The sequence below is a fragment of the Nomia melanderi genome, chromosome 3 (genome assembly GCF_051020985.1).
Source record: "Nomia melanderi isolate GNS246 chromosome 3, iyNomMela1, whole genome shotgun sequence".
Lineage (NCBI taxonomy): Eukaryota > Metazoa > Arthropoda > Insecta > Hymenoptera > Halictidae > Nomia > Nomia melanderi.
The window spans coordinates 7,394,334-7,415,504 of record NC_135001.1 but is presented as its reverse complement, the minus strand read 5'-3'; the positions used below and the strand labels follow the sequence as shown (position 1 = coordinate 7,415,504).

General features: G+C 39.5%; 1 protein-coding gene across 14 annotated transcripts in view; it reads left to right on the top strand.

The window, feature by feature from the left end:
- The window catches only part of LOC116431418 (glycogen synthase kinase-3 beta), a 106,419-nt gene that overhangs the window by 51,033 nt on the left and 34,215 nt on the right, over window positions 1-21,171 (top strand). For 4 of the 14 annotated variants that reach the window (XM_076365917.1, XM_076365919.1, XM_076365918.1 and 1 more), the window contains exon 1: window positions 11,483-13,001. The exons of 8 other annotated variants lie outside the window; for them this stretch is intronic. In XM_076365917.1, coding sequence (XP_076222032.1) covers window positions 12,818-13,001 — 184 coding nt within the window. In that variant the 5' untranslated portion in view covers window positions 11,483-12,817. Of the gene's footprint in view, window positions 1-11,482; window positions 13,002-21,171 lie in introns of those variants that run through there. 2 more of the 14 variants (XM_076365914.1, XM_076365928.1) reach the window with 2 other exon arrangements.

The following is a 21,171-nucleotide window of genomic DNA, read 5'->3' as shown; positions in this document are numbered from 1 at the left end:
CATTGAACTTTTCAATATTAGAGAATATATTCAAGACCTTCAGCAGAGGACGCTAAATTTTGTTTATTGAACTCTTAAATATTAGAGGCAAAGGGAACAATGTTGTTTGAGTAACTGAGTTATCTGTTTGCAACTTTGTATTTTAAATATGAAACTTTGGACCCTATGTTTCGTTTATTTTCGGTAAATCACGATCTGATTTCATGAACAAACTCTTCACTGGAATATTTATAATCGTGCGACAAATACTCATCCAATTTTAGACAAGTGGAGTGAAATAAAACGATAACGCTCTTTTTACGTCGAATGCCGGCGAACGATCTTTCGTCGCGGTTGAATCGTTTCACTGGAATCGCGCGCCGATAACGATCAGATTCAGTAGAAATCCATAAACACGGTGGTAAATGCATCTTTCAAAATACGAGTGTCGAAGCAGCGAACCCAGTATTTACTTACTTCTTTCTAACGCGTTCACGCCGTCATGCGCTACTGACGGTACACAGCTAATTTGAAATGTTAAAAGAAATCAGCTTATTAGCATAAGTAAATTACTTATGACATGGTTTACTAAGGTATACCAACGATTAGCAACTGAAGTCAGAAGATTACACACGTAACGATAGCCTTCTGTACTACAACGTCATTTTTGCAAGTATTCTTACCATTACAGTGTACGATTAAACATGTAGAAACGCGTTGCCACGTGAATACGATAAACCGTGTTTGTATACGTTACACGCGAAAATCTTCCATTTCCTTGTACACAGAACCACTGTTTCCGAATAAGAAACGTTCTTTCGAATAACCTATTACCACCCGATTACTAACATGATGTTAAAGCGTGTGCAATTTGTGTATACATCAATAATTCGACTTCCTTCTGGAAACTGTCAGCGTTAGCTTTGGCCGGGATACCGAGGAAACGATCCAAATACGCGCGAAGATATTATCGATCCCCGTGGAGAAGGTAAATAAGTTTCGACGGCGCTATAGTCGAGTTTGATGAAGAAAAACAGGAACATCGCGCGAGCTCGAACAATCCGAATCAATCGAAAAATGGCTACGAGAGAAGTTTCTTGCAGCTGAGTCTTGGGTCCATAAATAATAGGATGAGCGGGAATAAATTTTCCTTACAACGTGCAACAGTATCGAAGCGCTGAGACTATGCAGTGTAATTAATCGGTTAGCTGTTGCGAACTTTTTGAAAAGTATTCTGGTATGTGTACTCGTTCGTATCTATAAATGATTTTTTTTTAAATTTTCATTCAAGTAATGTATCTATGTAAAATTGGTTGTTTCGAAAATTGAATATTCCCTTAACCAGGTAGCTGTTTTTAGACGAGTATATTCGTCATAATACCAAACTTCGCCATTTCTTCGTGACGAGTGTACTCGTTGAAACACAAAACTGTACTATTTGTTTGTGACGAGTACACTCGTCGAAACACAAAACTTTGTTATCTCTTCGTGACGAGTAGACTTGTCATAAGACAAAGCTTTGTCGTTTCTTCGTGACGAATATAGTCGTCTCAAGACAGAACTGTGCTATTTCTTCGTGACGAGTACACTCGTCGGAAACAGCTAACCGTTTAAATGCGCAGCATCGCCAGCAATGGCCGGTTTAACAGGCGAGGCACGATATTCCCCGAAAGCGTGCTCCTATCGTCGGAGAATCGCGCGCACGCGTACCCGGCCACGTTTTATCCGTTATTTCCTTTTTGTCCGTAATTCCCGTGCGAGGCAAATTCATTGTTTTATTGTAATTTTATTAACGAAGTGTTTATTATTCTTCGCCACGGAAGCGGGGCGCATAGAAATTTTGAATCGCGGGCTCGCGCGATGAATTTCATATTTCATGACTCGCTTATTAATTGAGCTTTTCTATCGATTTTAATCTATGTGAATTTGATATTTCACCGTAACCCCATATCGAATTTTTCACTGCATTTAATTTATATCATCTGTAGAAATGTTTAATCGCGTATTAGCCAGATGAATTCGATATTTCATCGTAACTTTATTTCATTGTAATTTATCGAATATATATATACATGTTTGAAAAAAATGTCGCGTCGCGCGAGAACTGCCAACGAAAAGGATGAAACGGATGAAGCGGGGGCGAACACGCATGTGCACAAGAAACACCGAAGCGATCTCTTGTGTCAGATGATTTTCTGCGTCCTCGCCGGTCGAAGTGTATCGGTACTACGAGAATAACCGTTCAATGTACGGCCGATTTATTTATATGGCCGATCAGCTGCGCGGTTCGCTCATAACTCGATTGCGTGCCCCACACGCACGCGTGTGCGTTGCGTTACGCGTGTTCGGCATTCTTCAGCGAGGGAAAATCATTCTTGACAGCGAAACTGGACTCCAACGCGTTTGGACACATAATGGCCTCCTTCCGTAGCGTCTGATTCATTTAGGTGCTAAATGAATCTAAATTATAAATTTGAAAACCTTCCAACCTCCCGTTTGATGTTTCTTCTATACGAACGAACGAATGAAATTATGATCTTCATGAATTTATTGGATAGAAACGAGCTGCGCTATAAACATAATATTTCCACTGGTCTGCAGCTAACGTCTTCTGGTTTTTGTGGTATTTATATACCAAGGTATTAATTAGTACCGGCTTCGAAGAGCGTGTTTGCTCTATTAATGAAGGTCCGATGATTATTGTTCTTAATCGCTTCTCTTACGACACGTTTCGCGATAGTTTCTTAGATATTTATTATCAATGATTTATCTAGCTTTAAGTAATCGGTTAATTACTTGTTACTGTATTGTAAAAAAGATTATTTCTTTAAGAAGCTTAACGATTGCGATTGCTATTATCGGTAAAGAATCGAATTAATGACACTTCGAATGCTCGGTAGTAAAATGTTTTGAAAAATTTTCAATTGCGCTTCGCAGCTACGTCAATGCATTCATGACGGAAGCTTGTATTGTAGTATCATGGGGGCTGTCAAGCAGTATTTAAGTGAAGCTTTATTTTTAAATTCATTCTGGATATTACACATTTTTAAGATATCAATTATTGCGAAGTAAGGAAATTGAAATCTGTCGTTTTGACGGGAGCAGTGGTTCTAATGTTAATCAGTTAGCTGATGCAACCTCTTCGAAATGTGCGTACCTAAAATGTGTCGCAGAAAGTCAGTTATGGCTATTTTTGACGAATATAGTCGTCATAATACAAAACGTTACTATTTCTTCGTGACGAGTATACTCGTTGTAACACAAAATGTTCCCATTTCTTCGTGACGAATACACTCGTCATAACACAAAACTTTATCGTTTCTTCGTGACGAGTATACTTGTCACAACACAAAAGTTTACCATTTCTTCGTGACGAGTATACTCGTAAAAACACAAAACCTTACAATTTCTTCATAATGAGTATACTTGTCATAATACAAAACTTTACCATTTCTTCGTGACGAGTATACTCGTCCAAGAGGGTTAACTGGTTATATAGAGAAAAAGATGTAATAGGCGTTGATCGGGTTCGAAAATCGTCCAATTCGCACGGTGCTCCGAAAAGACAACGGGAGGGCCTGCGCGGAACACGTTAATGGACGATCTATGCATCAACGGAGGGACCATAAATACGGCTGGAAACGGCCATAGTCGGACCGTAAATTTCACGTTCCGCCGATCAGCATAAACGATCCATTACTCCCCGTGTTACGCGATCGAGCCTGAGAACCGAGGCCCGCATAAAATTATCGAACAGGTGAATTTTCTTCTCCCGGAATAGACGATTTATGGATGGATGATCCAACCTGTCCGCCGACACGCCGACTCTACGAGGCCGGAGAAGTAACGAGTCCATTAATGAATTGAATTGGAAAATATTCAGAAAACTACATTAGCTTTTTCGAAATGGTTTCTGCGGGGAACTGTAAACGATTGAATATGATGTTTAGAATGTTTGTAATAGTGCTGGAAAGTGTTCAGATCTTTGCGGTACGACGTGTTCCTTAATTCAGTTGAAGTTTAATGAAACACTTGTACATCATGCAATTATAAATTTAATTCAAAATGATGATATTAAGTAACCAATTTTCAATTCCCTCCAGTATCTCAAATTTCGCATTTCGAATTTCAAATTTTCAGATTTCAATTTTTCAGATTACAAATTAAAATGTAAATGTCGATTTCAAATTTCAAATTTCCAATCTCATATTCCAAAGTCTCCAATTTCCAAATTCCCAATTCCCAATTTCCAATTTTCTATTTTCACGTTTCAATTACAACCTCTGCAACATCCCCAATTTCCAATGATCACCGATCGCCAACACAGTCGCCAAAACTAAATGTATCATCCCCAAAAGAACACAGCGTCCATCAGGAGCCGCTTCTAACAAGATAACGCGGTTTCGTAAATACTCGGCAAATGCAAACTTTCGTAGCAACAATTTCATCACATTTCTGCCGTACATATCTCGTATATCGTTGCGTGACCCAAAACGGGTCGCCGATAAGTCCCAGCTCTTCGAGCGGCCGCTCGGAACCGACGTCACGGAATATCCGTCCGTCAGTCGAATTTTTATTGATACGTATGTACGCATACGCCGCGAAGAAGTTTTCGACGCGTTGTATCGATTGCACCGTCTCGGCCGTGCTACCGTTCCACGAAGCGGCCACTATCGGCGGCCGGGCAATCTCGAAACGGACAATGAATAATGGATCGATCGCGTCCATTGGAGGATTCGGACGGGATCCTAGCCGAGGACAAGCATAATCTCGCGGAAAATAATTCCGTGAATCTGACCGGATTCGAAAAAGTGAAAAAGAAAATACGCTCTCCGCTGTAACGAGTCGACCGTTTCGAAACCGCCGACGAACCCGCGATCATCGATAACCACGTGCGTCACTGTACGCATCGTTAACGCCGCATTATAGATTTTTTTTTAGACCGCTGATAACACCAAGCGATAACGTGCCAGCCGCGAAATAGGCGAGTTTTAAAATTCTCTGAACAACGGAAATATCTTCTGCGCGAACTTTCCTAATTAACCCCTTCTCGAGTAATGTCGAGTCAGGCTCGCGATGAAAATTTTCAACTGAATTTAGACGAATCTGAATGTTATTTACTTATTCTTCGTGCAAATGAAATGTTACTTGTCTATTATCAATATTTAGAGTAAACGTGGAAATATAATGAACGACAAATTCTTTTCTTCTTCTACTAAATTAGTGACAGTTATGAAAGAAATCGTAGGATAAGAGGGTTAATGAAATTGGAGGATTTTTCTTTATATGTGTTTAGTAGTTTTACTTCGCACGTTTTTGATAGGAATCGTTGGGATCTTTATGGATCTTTTAGTAAACTAGAGAATCTTCTTGTTAATTGTAGGATTCTTTTTATTAAAGAATTTCAAATTTATCGAAAACCGGAGATAAATATTCTGTAGAAGGGATCAGGATTACTTCGTGCTTCTAATGTAAGTTTTAAAATATAGTTACAATCAATTTGAACAGGAGTGATATATTAATTCCAAGTCCTAAATGAACATTTTTTGCTCAATTTTCTCAACAGGAAAGCATAAATTTTGTTAAGTGTTGAACGAATATCCTTCGTGAGATATCGAAGTTCGATGTAGATATTATGATTCTCTTAACATTCAAAACAAGTTAGACGAAAGTAACGGCAGCTGGTATAGTCTTTGTCAAATGTGTAGTACACACACAACAGGTGTTTCAATATTTCCGAACAGATTATATCGATCTTCCACCGATTATTTTCTGTTCACCGCGTAAATAAGAGTCGGTCCTTTTGTCGTACAGTCACTGATGTCTTCTACGATTTCGATATCGAACACTTGAGTCGTTTAAAGACTCCATTTAGCGTTCATGCTTTCGGAAGAAGATAACGGGAGCACCAGTGAATTCAAAGATCTTTGAACGGAGTCGGCTGTGATTGAGAAATTTCGAATTTTCCACATTTGAAATTTTCAAATCAAATATTAAATTAGTGAATCTCGAATATTAGATGTTTAAATTTCTAAACTTCAAATGTTTGAGTTTCGAAATTTCAAATTTTAAATTTCACATTTCAAATTTTCAAATTTCAAGTTCTAGTTTTCAAAGATCTAAATATCACATTTCAAATTTTCAAATTGCAAATTTCAAGTTCCAGTTTCCCAATTTCAAATCTTAAATTTTGAAATTTCACATTTCAAGCTTCGAACTCCAAATTTTCCAACATTCAGAACTCAAACCTCGCTGTTGTACACCATGACACAGCTCGACAAACATTACAAAGGGTTCACCTTCACCTTTTTTTGATTCGAAACAATTTTCGCGTTGTTCCCGACAACTCGGACATATCTCACGTGTACCCCGTATGTCCCGCCGGGGCTGTTATCTCCTCATTAAGGCTAAATATAGCGAGTGCCCTAACCGGCGTTCAAACATGCCCGATATCGGCGTGTCCGTCGCGGCTTCCCGGCTCTTTCGGCATCTCAGAGAAAATCGTTGGAACGGCTTTCTGTCTCATCTTTCGGCGGAATGGCGTGTCAAGGTTCAATAAAGATGCGCCTACAATTACAAGTTACGGAACGGTGGCTGGTTCCCAGGTACGGTCGGCCGAAATTGCTTCAACTGGTAGGCTGATACGAGACATTCCTAAGAAAATCGCGAATAATTTTCTCAGCTATTAGGAAAATCCACTGGAGCAATTAAGGATTTTTTAAAGTATACAAACTTTTAGCAGATCAAGCTAAATTATGTATCGAACACTTGAATAACAAAGAAAGGAAACTATGTATTGATCTTCTGCTGTTTGTCGAATTAAATCATTTATTTGCAACTAAGTATTTCAAATATGGAAATTCTTCAGATCATCAATACTCGTTTCCAAAGAGTCAAGAAAAAATCTTACAGAAGCATTCTCTGTAGAATTAATTTTCTGTTTAACAACAGAGGAGCTAAACAATCCTATAGAGGCTATATGCTACATCGTCTTGTTACATATATGAGCGATGTATTGAGTGGTACTCGCCGAGAAGATTTTAATGAAAATGTTCAAGATCAATTTCATTCGTTGTCTGTTTCTCTGTTAGCAATATTTAATCCTCAAAGCATACGTATACTTACAATGAACAAAAAGTTCCTTGCGTTCTTGCAAATTGTCGATAATTAAGTGAACGAAACAGTCTGATAACATGAACATGCGATGGGATTGAAAAAAAACACCGAAAAACGCAACGAAGTTGATATCAACTTCAGCGATTTCGATCTTCCCGTGAAATGAGCTTCCTGACGTCACAAACCACCGTATCTTGCTCCGTTAGATCTCGGCTCGCCAATTAGCAGATCCGTTGATAAAAGCCGCGTCACGAGAACCGCTTAACTTCCAGCTGATCTTCGTTGAAGAGCTGTTCGCCTTCCTTTTCGATGACTTCGCGAAGTAAAGAACACGTCGCGAGGAATTAGTCCGAGGAGGATATAATTGATCCAATTTCTGTGCTAGCGGTGTTCAATAGTTTCGAGATTGAAGAGGAATAATCGATTACAACGAAGAAACATTGTTCAGAAAAGTGTAGCACAATCGGCGAGAGGTCGGCGGTGCTATCATTATTTTGGAGGCTTTCGACTTTATCACGGTTTCATTTTCGGCGTCAATACAATCATCCTGCTGTTCTATTAATAGCGGTCACGCTTCGTTGAAAGTATTTTTTCCGTTTCGCGAATCTTATACGGGGCAATGTTATCTTGTTTTTGTTGACGACCATGTCCTCTTTGGAAGCTAAGGTTCAGTTTTCATCGACGTAGGGCTAACTGAAACAATGCAAAACGTTAGATAATAGAGCTGACGTGTTCTCTTGTAAATTTTGGCTGGAGTTTAACCGTTTGCCTTATAATCACGTGTCAGACTCGTAGTGGAGATTTGAAAGAGAATTTAATAAACATACATGTTACTCAATTTTTGCAAATAGAACTTGAACATTACTCTTCTGATATTAAATATTATAGTTTAGAGCAAACGTGGACATAGAATATGCTCAACAATTTTGTCTTTTTTCAATAAATTATTAATAAGAAAGTAGGTGTATCAATCATGGTTGAGAAGGAAATCGAAGGGCAAGGAGTTAAGAAATATCGGTTAATAATGAAAAATGACAGGTGGGGCTAGCAAAGACAAAGCAGTTCATTAACAATTTTAGACTAAATGTTTTAAAGAACTTAGATATTCATTATGGTCTAAGAAACATTTTGATACCGAGTTCTCAGCATTCAGAGAAGCAGTCTTCAATCCTTAACCCTCAAACATTGGTGTCTAGGTCTATTCTGACCCATATCTTCAGAAATTATATCTGACTGGTTAGCATCTACAGGCCAATTTCAGTTGGCTACTGTTTTTATAGAGGATGTAACCAAGGCGCCTCCGAGAAATACGAAAATATACCTAGAAAAATTGATGAGTAAGCTCCCAAGTATACCTGAGTACTTCCATCGAATCGGTGGAAGCTCAGTTTTTGCGGAAACTGGTTCATCTGAGAGCCATTCTTCTCCGCGGGTTATTGAACCCTTGAAACTGAAGTTCTATTGACTGACTTGCACTGGGCAACACGATTTTATGCACAGATTTAAATATTAACCCTTTGCACACGGAAATTTTTTCATTATCTTCTAATGAAACATCGATGATTCTGTTGAGTCGACTAAATACAAATGGTACACGAGTTAATGGATGGAACTATTTTATTTTCACATTGAATATCTAATTACATAGCATAAAATGTGATATTGAATATCGAATTATAGAATTTTAATTAACAAACGATTAATTCCCGTGGCGTGTCGAACGAGTCGAATTTTGTTGGATTCGTGAAATCTAAGAAGATTAAGATCACCGATCATCGCAAGACCCTCGACGATTCGGTTTCATTATCGAATTACTTGAAATTTTATAGATTACAGACCCGTTGAAGACTAACTGTGATTAGACACCTGGACGGAGTGCCGAAAAATGGTCACTGGTGTCCGCTGCACAGTCTCGGGCGACGATTACCGCGAATTCGACTTTTCAGAACTGGCACGTTCTACTTAACCCGACGTAACGTCTGTCATTGACGACTCGGCCCACTATAAATAGACTTTATCGTGAATAATCCTCTCGCGTCGTACGGTCTCGCGAGGAGTTTATTGCCGCATGCAAATGAAACATCGTCTGGCTTCTTTCTTCCCCGCTATCGTGAAAAAATCCTCGATCGTTCTCTCGAAATCATTCCGCGACGGTTAATTAACGAATCTCTGCGGAGAATCCTTGTTCGTCGTAGGATTTCACGCAGTCGGCGTGTGAGTCATCGTTAGACAGCAGATTTTTCACGCTCGTCAGTGGGTATCGGTACCTGTCGAAATGATAAAACGGTCTCATTGTTCAACCTACCAATATTTCAATTTTATTGTAAAAATTAAAACTTTCCATCTTTTATCGTTAAAAATCAGGATTTGGAAACGTCAAAAAAGAATATTTACTACCATATATGCTATTAACCCTAATCGTACCACATGTTTTTATAACGAATCATACCACGATGTGATTCTCAGTTACTTATGAGAATAAAAGGAATGATTGAAATGTTATTGTTTTTGTTTATAGGGCCCAAATTTTGAAAGCAATTTGGAAATGCAATATAAAATAATCAAAAAATTTAAGTAAAAAGTTCAAATGTGACTCAAAGTCACATCGTGGTCCGATTAGGGTTAATAATAATTGTTTTTTGAAGAAACGAAACAAAATGAACTATCCTAAACGATATAGGAAATAAATTTTGTAACGGTATTATTCATAATCTCGTTGACTAGGAAAACGTCAAGTTAACACTTTCAAGATCGATGCAACGTCTATTAATAACCGCCAATGACCGTTCACCTTCTCTGTCGATCGGCTCCGATGAAGTTGCAATCGACGACTTTGGATCAGATGGACAGAAACGGATGAATTTTTAACCCTTTCAAGTCGGGAGGCGAATCTCAGTCATAGCTTGATTGGATGTAGACAAATTATAAAAATTATAAAAATAAAACAATCTGTTGCTCTAGCGTTAATACTTTATCTGCAAGGTAATTAATCTACTTTTCGATTTCGAATACTTATTAATCGGTAATCTGTTAAAGTTACGCTGGCTTAAAAGAAAATTCCCTTATGTTGTCATTTTAAAATTACTAAGCTTGGCTAATACACTCCTACACGATGACGAAAGTAGTATTGGTATTTCTGAGTGGCGTTGATCAGGAGTGGTAGAAGTGTTGAAAGGGTTAAACATCCGAAATGATTTGAATCCTAAATAGTTTCACTTCAATATCATAATCGATACACGAAGAAACGGGTAAAATCTATTATTACCATTGTCATAATCATTACAATCTCAACCTGAATTTTTTCGCGCGAGTCAATACTGCAACGCTAAGTTCTCCGAGACTTGTTACAATTTAACTCTTTCCTTCCCTTGCATTCATTGCTTCTTCCAACATACATAGTTTTCTAATAAAAAAGAACATTTATATTCACTAAATATAATAAAACAGGAAACAATAGACAAATACCTACATAGAAACTTTGTATGTAATACGTGCAGTGATACCAGATCATTAATAATTACTTCTAATGCCACTTACCTTCCTTATAAAAGAATATGCATGTAAAGAATATGTTACACAAAACGTTCGAAATTCTTGTGGCAGCCATGTTAACGAAGATACAGGAATATGTCTCTTATTGTGAGTGTTTATAAATTATCCCTTTGCACTCGAGAGGCGCCTTTCAGTCGACAGTTGATTTGACCTAAGAAAATTATAATATTTAAAATTCAATATTAAATTTTTATATGACGCATGAACACATGGAACGCCGAAATAAAATAGTTGTGCCTCTTAATTTATGCAAAGTATTTCTTCATGTTAGTTGTAAAAAATATCCTTGACATTTCATTAGAAAATAATGAATATTTGTTGAGAAAAATACAATCGAATGCAAAGGGTTAAGCAATATTAATTTTTGCGCCTCTGACTCACCACTTGATTTCATACAATAAAACTGTAAAATTCGATATTTAATATTATACCTTGTATACCACATCAATTTGAGAAATATTGAAACAAAATAGCTTTGTTCCTCAATGTACATGCGATTTCTCTTCAAGTCAGTTTCACAAAATATCGTCTTTGTCTCATCAGAAAATGTTAAAATATTTCTAGTGAAAAACTTCCGAGTGCAAGAGGTTAAAACTGTTACAAGGTTTGGTAACTTATCCATTTGAAAGGAACCTCACCACTTATGAAATTTACACGGATTCTACCAGAAAGCAAAGCGTAATCAGGAAAAACGACGAAAGATGACGGAAAAACATCATCCTCGTCACGATGTGCTGGGTTTCGCGGCGAACATCCGCAACGTTGCTCCCTCCCGGCGTAGCCGGCTGCCCCCTCTCGGAAGCGGATTCTTTCGCGGGGCAATGGCGATTGGCGGCGCGTTCGGTTTAGTCGCGTGCCGAGACGCCGCGGAACGAGAACGTCTCTGCCGTTGGCCTGCGTGCGCGGAACGGGACCCGAGCAGACGACACGCAGCCCGCGGGACAATCAATCCGCGAACGATCCACGGATCCTCTCCGTCTTTCCTTGATCGTCGCGTGATTTCGGGGTGTAAACGTTTTCGCGACGACATCCGGCAGCACGTTTTGGAGCCTCGAGACCACCGGTCGGTCACGCGATCCGCGTTTCGGAAGTTTTTCCGGGAAATCCCCGATCGATCCATCAGTGACGCGGATCCCGTGCGGACATTGGAGCAAGAATTTGAAAGGAACTCGAGGCTTCAGCTGTTTTCTGTGGAGTTCCCGTGATAGCTTGGACTGATTAATTAAAGAACGGAGGATCTGTGTTGATCCAAGATCGGTTCCATGTGGACAGAGCAGAAACTTGCCAGCAAGTTTGAAGCTTTAGTGATCTATGCGAGAATCGTTCTATAACAAATTTTCTGTGATTCTAATAGGACTGATCAATTAAGGAACACTGACGAGAAAGCTCGTTCTTCGATAGGGAAGTCTTGTAATTAATTAGCTGTAAGTGATACAAATTCTAGACTGGAACCGACGAGAATATTCTGATTGCTGATCACTGTCCTAGGAATCTGAACCTTCCGTGAACATTTCCTACTTGGTTTCAGCAAGTAGTCTGATCATTTGAACATTGAGCGATTAGAGGCTCCAGCGAAGTCTTAGAAATTCGGAGACTCTTAGTGAAATTCGAATTAAACCATTCTGGGGAACGGAATTTTGGTTTGTCGGAGCGATTTTCAGTTGCCATTGTTGGATCCTCTAAAGGGATCGAAAAGCTGTTGCTTCTACGAGAGGCCATACCTGTTGGCTCTGATGCCGGGAAAGGAACAATGGCACCCGTTACGGCCACGGTTTTCCAGAACGACACGTAATCCGCCGGATTTGTAGTTGGAGAGTGATTAGTAATTCGTGGCACATTGAGCCTGATGGTGCCTAGCGCCCATGCCAGCGCGTTATTGCCTTCGGTCAGCTCGGGGACAGAAGGTCTAGCGAGTTTTTAGAGGAAGAACTCTGAAAGCCAGCGTTTTTAATACGAGGATACTTCGGACGGTGTTAATATCGGCGACCTTGTCAGTGTCTTATCGTGTTTGCAAACGTTCGAGTGTCTATAAGCCGCGTTGAAGGTACACGGGAAAGAAGAGGGAGTTTCTGCGAAAAACGTGTACGGTGCTAAGTCGTTATTTGGAGTTTGGCAGGGACCGAGGCCAGTGATTTTCGGGAAATAACCGCGAGATTGGAGAGTCGTGACAATGGCACCGGCCACAGCTTTGGACTGGTCAGAGCCGTGCCAGCACTGGCGGTACCCGAAGCTCTGCCCGTCCGGGCAGACGAAGAATGAGAAGGCGAAGAGCGCGATGGAGCTCAGCGGCAAGGAGGCGAACTCCGCGTACAAAAAGTTCTGCAAGTTCTTGCGGAGGCTGGGGAATAGGAAACGTGAGTGTCTGGGATGGCTGCTGGGTTGTATGTTCTGATAGACCCTTTGATATGCGGGCGAATTTGCGGAACAATGGCAAATTAGGGGATTCGGGTATCGGGAAAATGCTCTTACGATGCATAAATATTGGAACTTCATGGGAAGGAATTTTGATTTTGTGGAGATTGGGTATTAGGTAGAATGATATTGTAATGTATAATATAATTGTGGCAAGCAATTTCGTAAAAGCGTTTCTATTTGCGGAGGAAAACTGAGGAATCAAACATCGTTACGAGTGTTTGTTAGATATGCAGGTGAATTTGTAGAGGAATATAGATATTTTGTTAAATATAATGAACGACGTCGCGACGGATCAATACAGCATTCGCTTTCAGAAAGTTCGCCGAGATTATGCGAAGGTTAACGAATACAAAATATAGAGAAGATTAATATCGAAGTATTATTTTCGCTTTAGTAAATACGCGTGTTAAGAGGAGAGGAGCACGGAAATTCGCGTGAGACTAAATTTATAGGCATGATAATGTGTATATTTATCTGACAGAACGAATCTCTTAGTAGAAATTTATGTAAAAGTGAACACTTCCGAGGCCTGTATTGAGGTAGCTTGTTTTGAAAACAAGGAAATAAATCACCTCTCGTACGACGATCTATTCTATTAATATGGTTGTTTCTGCAACTAACAATAAGAAGTAGAAATCAAGTACAGACTCGTTTCCTTTTACATTCTTATTGTTTTGGGATTTATCTCTATTGAAAATTCATTTCTATCGAGCTTCTGTCAGGTAAATATCCGTCGTCCGGCACGATTTCGTTCAAAGGGGAACAACGTTGTTGTCCCTTCGATTATTTTTAAAATTAGAGCGTCAAGCGCAAACGAGACCGCATTGGGGATTCGGTCTCGCAGCGATACGGCGTATCGCCGGATTCCGAGAAGATACGTTTCTTATTTTGTTCTCGAATCGATGCATCGGCAAGTGTATTTTTAAGTATCGTTTACGAGCGCGCGGTTTCTTTTGCGCTTTCACAAAGCTCGTCTGCCATTTAACCAAGAAAGGTTAAAAACACAAGTGGCACACACCGGCAAAAAAGAAGAGAACTATTCAACGAGAAGTAATACGCGACCCGGTGACATTTATCCGTTGTTATTCATATTTATTTTTGTTGTGCTCGACGACCCACGCGAATTTATTTTTTTTCATACGTCAAGAGCTGCGTCAACTTGACGTGCAACGACGTACAAGAGAAGAGAGAAAGGGGGAAAAAGAAGTACCAGCAACGCCGCGAGCTATTTCAATTTCATTTTTTCCCAGTGGCTCGTCCTTTGCTTATCAACAGTTTTCATGATTAATGCTCAACACACGAAGCGTATTACAGTATTTCCTTTGAATCGGAACGAATCGAATAATATACATATTCATTGGATTTAATACAGAGCATTTTACATTCATCGCGAGGGATTGAAAAGACGACGCTTCTCCGTTTATCAGCTCACTTGTAAGCATAAGATTATCGATCCTTTTATTTTTAAGATGAATTATTAATATAAGAGTGCCGATCGTATGCATTTGCGATTTCTTCCGGTACGCAAGATATAATAAAAGAAGCAGTCAAGTGGAAATTAAATTTCTCAAACGAAATCCGCTTTGCTTTGTTGTCATTATTCTATGCTATTAACACGTGAATTGAGCTCGAAAATAATTCTGAGTTTCACCAAACAATGTCTACAAAAACTCCATGTTCGATAGAGATTCGCGGTCTAATTGTTAATATAACTATTGCGGTTAATGAGATCGATGCGATGCTCCGAATCTTGAAGCAATTATTTCAAAGGTGACGAAAATCCTTGCCTGTTTTCTACGAAAAAAAAGATTCTAAAATTCTAAAACTCTAAGATCCAAAGACTCAAACAATCAAAGGTCAGAATTCTAAATTTTTAAAGATCCAATGATCTAAAATTTCAAAGATCCAAAGAAGCAAAAATCCAAAGATGTAAAGATTTAAATTTTCAAACATTCAAAGATTCGAAGATCCAGTAATTCGAAGATCCAACGATTCAAAGATCTAATAATTGGAAGATCCAAAGATTCAAGGATCCAACAATTCAAAGATCCAAATATTTACGGATCTTCGTGGAAGAAGGACAAGATCGAGAATCATTATTCGCGGAAACAGCGGAAGTCGGTCCACGAAAACGTATCGTCGAAGATACAGAACTTTCCTCGAAGATCGCGGCGTCGCTGTTCCCTACGAACCGTTCAAATATTTACGCGGCCGGCAAGAAGTAGCTCGACCGTACGCTGTTTATGCATAATCGGGCTATCTATAGTTCCGATTTCTCGGACGCGGGAAAACGGTTATTGTGAAAGTATGTATTTTTCCCGGCGTCATTTAACTCTAGATTTACGAAATCCATCGAATTGAGGGATATCATGTTTTATAAACATTATTACATTCATTATTATTCATCTCAAAAATCTATCTTTCTAGCAACAATGCATCGTAATGTGCAATAAATGTCCGTAAACCTAAACCGATAAATCGACTGATTAATCATTGTCTTCTGCAAATCACAAGAATGCTTTTATAAAATTCTAGTCGTCTTGTACATTAGAAAATGCATTATTAAACTGATTCTAGTCCTAATTTCTCTGGAAGACATCTGTATCTTTTTAATGATTGTAAACGAAGAAATGTGTTATGGGTCACTTTGATTCACTTGATTGTTCCAGTGTGAACATTTCCTTCATCAAATTTCATTATGAGTTTTTCTCTGGCTATAACAGTCACAATCACAAAGCAGTGAATCCTCTTAAATAATAAGCTACTTTTCAATGTAGAACAGACATCGAGGGATCTATTAATAGGCTTCAGGTAGATAAAGTATTAAATATTATATAGCCGCAGTAACGAGGACATTCACCAACCGCGTATAGGTGGCAACGAAAGATCACATACGCCGGAATTCCGATGTATCTCCGACGAAATCTGTTTCGCATTGCAAATTCGTTGATCGAGCTTACGCGAACTCGTGCTCGTCTTCGATCTTTCTACGCCAGTCCATAGAAACTGTGTATATATTTCAGTCGATCGCCTAGGTGTGTTTAAATGAATCTAGGTAAGTCCTCTTTGAACATTTATACCACGTTCCTCGCGTCAAGAAATGGAACGAAGAATCGTACTGATCCCACAATCGAAGAATAGAAATCAAATGCATTACGTTTCCCTCTTAAAACTTCGTTCAATGGTTTAAACTGCATTACGTAACTCAGGATTTTAAAAGAGCCATTAGTTACATGGATTTTGGACTTCGCTAATCGAAACACCGAATAATACTTTCCAAGGATTTACACTATCTTCGATCGATTCAGTATTAATACTCACTTACATAACGTACAATACCTAAACATAATATGCCTTATTTCCTCTAAAAGAATAAATCACAAACGAAGAATCACGTCTCCGAATCCTAATCGAAATAACTCTAACGCGAAATCATTTCGTTAATTCCCCAAAAAATCTTGCTCGAAGATTTCTGGCCGACAGAATGAATATTTCCAGCTCGCTCAATGAGAGGCCTATAAATAAGCATCTCTCAGCAAACGGGACGTTTAATATAATATCGTGTTTTTCATGAATGAAAATTCGCGGAAGAAAAGGGGTGGGCCTCGAGAATGGCGAAAGTCTTTGATCAGGAACGCCCACCGGGTATAGGCGGAAGAATTATCGCGAAACGGAGCATCGGTTAACGTTTTTCCCTCGGTTCTCGTCGAGTGGAGGTCCTTAGGGACGCAGAGAGGCCGGGAACTGGGTCAAACGGCCGGCGATCTCTGGCAAAAGCGTCGCGTTTGGACCCGAGCCGGCTAAATCCAGAGCGAGCGAGCGAGTGTGCAACAAAAAGTGCAGCAAACCAAGGATCCGGATATGCACTTTCCTGCCTTCCCTTTTGCCGCGTTACGCGCGCATCAGAGGATCCCGACCTTTTCCTCGGCGAGTGTAAACGAGTCGCTATATATTGCGCCGCTGACATTTCGCGGACGGCCATTTTGACGGGCGAAATTCAGCCACTCGACCGCCGGCCGAGTATCTTTCCGCTCGCGCATCGTTTCCTCTTTTCTCCCTTTCGCCCTTTTCATCGAATTTGGATTTTCTTTAAATCTCCAGCTTCGGGTGATTTTTTGGTTTTTTTATTTAGAGTCGGAGTCGAAGTTTTCGCACTGATTCGTTGTGGAAAACTTCGTAATGGAATGCGAAATGGTAGTGAAAATAATTGGAGATGGAGGAAATGTAGTTTCAAGTGTGATACATTTCTATATGTGGTTCTTTAGGTAAATTGATTAGATTATTTAAATAGATTAAATTTTCGAAAGAATCGGTTAGAAGATTAATGGAATTGGAAACTTCAAATCATGGAGTAGAGGTGTTAAATCGTTGAGGTGCTGAGTTAGATACACTTGTTAGTAATTGATTTGTTGTTTATTTGTCATTGATTTGTGGTTTGTGGTTTGTGGAATTGAAAGGGTCGTCTATGACTGAGGAAGAATTCGAAAGTATTGAAAAAATAGCAGTGTTTCCATTTCTTTAGCACAGTTGCCTTTCCTTCGATATTTATCAATTTGATAGTGTTCTTAGTTTGTCGGAGATACTTTCGAATTTCTTTCTTTGCAAATCTATTAAGTAACTCCATTCGAAGCTGTACCGATGTATTCTCCTAATTACAATTATTAAAACCTGTTTCTCTAGCTTACAATTTTACAATTTTGGTTACGTATAAACGTATTAACCAATAGTAATTTAGTATTCGAAAATATCAGGAATTAAGGAATAAAACCGACAGAAAATTGGCTGAGGAAAAATGAAAACTGATCGATCAGTTGAATTCTTCAACCAATCTATCAAGTGATCTAGTAGTAAATACTTAAATACTCGGTGTAAATGTATTTTAGAAAACAACCGATCATTCTACGAATATTTTATTCATGGGAATATCGTTGAACGATTGTTCAGTATATCCTGAAATCCTTCTGCTTGTTAAATTTTACGCACCAATTAGAAAATCTTGAGAATAATGACTTACGATACGCCGAAGCCTATCTCGTACTTTATTAGAGTAACGCAATACCGTAAATTGCTTGGCAACTCGCGTTAGTCCTCTACACCTTGAACATTAACATTTTTGCTTGCTCTTTTAGCCTATTTCAACAATCCGCGCCTCTCGTTATTGGCTTCGGTTTACATACAGACAACTCGTGATCGTTTCACAACTTTATACACACGTTCGCGCGATTGTTCTCTCTTCCTCTTATCAAGTTCCTGTCGTCGTGCATTTATTTATCCTTTTCGTTTTTGTTTTCCTTGTTCCTTCTAAACATCTCGTATATCCAAATTTACTTCTCATTTTTCCGTATTTTCGTATCACACATTCTTTTCACGTGAATTTTCATTTCTTCCATGCGCACAACTGCGGATTCTACGATTTCTCTTAATTACACCTGTTTAGCGTCGAAAAGCTACCATTAACCTTCGAAAACAGATTTACGGTATCCTTGAAAAAGACTTTCAAACGAAACATCGCGGGGACACCGGAATCGACCGAGAAAACAAAACGCGGAGGTGAATCGGCGAGGTTCGCGCGGAACGACGCGAGTAGAACGGCCCGATCGGGGAACGCGAGCGGGAAAGAAGGTTAGTCTCGGTGGAAAATGCTTTATAAATCGTCTAAAGGTAAAAGTATGGCCCGGCGAGCTACGGTGAACATTGGGTACTTAACGCTTAACTGACCGGTGGTTAAGCAAAAGAATTTTCGTTGACAGCCGTCGATGTTTCGTAAGTTTGCTGAAACAGAACGTGATCCATGAATTCTGTTATAATTTTTCTATTTATCAATACTTCTTCATAATATTTAACACTAGGTTTACGGACATTCATTGTACGGTTTATTCTACTGCGCCTAGAAACATTAATGCTCGTTCATTCAGATTTTAGAAGTTAGTTAACCCCCCGAGCCCTATGATCTCTGTCGCTTAATTTAGTAAAGATACTTTATCGGTAATAATTACTTATAAAAAGAAAAAATTCTTTACTTGTTTACTCCAGAGGTTAACCATTGACACTAGAAAAGTAATGTTTAATTTACATTAAATAACAGTTAGTAACATGCAGATTTGTCAAATTCAATTGAACATTTTCATCGTGAGACTGACACGGTATCGTAGGGCAAGGAGTTAAAAATAGACGGTAATTACATACTGTAGTAATTGCATCGATCAAAGTCGACGCGAACATTTACCAAATGGCGTTTAGAAAATCCAATACGCGCCAGATTGACGCGTTCCATACATCTAGTGTTGATGCAAGCTACGGCTGTCTAATGTATAAATTTATAAAGAAATTGATAACTCGCGTGATTAACGACATGGAAGCGATTTGAATCTACAGGAAAGTCTAAACGGGTATTAACACACGTCCGGCCGTTTACGTAAGTTTTTTAAACGAGTATTTTTGCCCGACCGGTCGGTTAAGCGTTAGCGTATTGTCTACCAGCCAGTGAGTACTCCCGTGTTTACTCGTTTGAATAATTGTTCTAGTACGGAATCGCGTAAGTTCACAAACTGAATACTGCCAGTAGCTTTTGTTCAAATTGTTTGTGTGTTACCGACATATGCACGTATTCATCGGAATTCAGTGATTCAATTTTCAGTCAATTTTTCAATGTTCCAACTGAGGCGTGCGTTACTCAGCTGGTCAACAATGCGTTAAGCTGCATTTACATCGGGCAACTTTTGGTCGGATAACTGAATCGACCTCGAGTCGTTCAATTAAACAGTGCACGCTGCCAATTCGTTATCCTACATTGTCTTGGTCAATTACGAGCAGTGCAGTGTGCAACAAAGTTTCACGTCTACCATCAACAATTTAGCGTTATTTACGAAGAGAAATTGTTTGGAACGCGAAGCGAGCAGTGCTTCGATACAGACAAGGAATTCATTCTTTGGTTATACCATGTGTTTTCGAACTTTCCTTCGGCATTCCACGGTTCGAAGAATCCGAGCTCAAAAAACAACACCATAGAATGTGTTGAACGATCGGAAGTAGTTCAACATAAATCTTTAACATATTCTCGCATTTATTTTTATCGAAACACCTCTATTTAGAAAGATGTCAATTTACAGCTATAGAAGTTCTCTTCCGATTACCTATATATTTCAAATTTTATTGAAAATGCAGAAGCGCACTATCTAGTAACAATTTACCTACACCATTCTCAAATTTGAAGGTATCCTGGACAAAATGAGACCTAGACAAAATCGGAATAAATGATCTACGAGCGATGAGAAACAATTGTAATATAAACGATTATTACAACAAATATTTGAAACTGTATGTCGAGTCTGACTCGACGTAAGGCTGCAAAGGGTGAACGCTAAAGTTACCAGACACGTGTCAAAATGACGCATTCCTGATTCCCTCGTTCTACAATTATTAATAGGATGTCAAATGATTACGTGAGAAATTATTAAAGAAATCGATTTAGCAATACGCAAACTGAATTGTAGATCAATTGTAGTCTCGATAGGGTGCGTTCTTGGAGTTGCCGCAGAGAAATTTGAAAAAGTCAATGCAACTGCTCGGTAGTTTCAGTGTTAAGGTCGATCGACAAGTCAGCCGACGAAGTGATGTCCAGTATGAACGCAGCTTTACGGGTCGCTCGGTCGAACGCGTTACCGGCTCGTAAATCGCGCGATCGAACGCGAATTTTCGGTCCCGATCGCGCGTTACGCGGGTTATCGGAGGCGTGAGACGTGCGTGCGTATGTGCGGCAGTACTCCCGGTTATTTTCAGCGACGGTTCAATGAGAAAACCGGTCCGCGGACGCGCGCGGCTACCTCGCATTATCCGTGGTGTTGCATCTTATCAAGGTTATCCCTGTCGCAGCCGCGTCCGAGCGGCTAGCAATAGAATTACGCGCGTCTAAGAACACGTCCGTGCAACCCGGTACCCGCAACACGCCGGCTCGAGTGAACGGGTTGCTGCAGATCGTTGCAGTGGCTATTTTCAGGTTTCCACGCGGGACACAATGAAGAAACGGTTAACTATGCGTGGCGAGTACGCTTGTCACGAGGAAATGGCGATTCTTTTCGTTACGACGAATATACTGAAGATATGGTAACT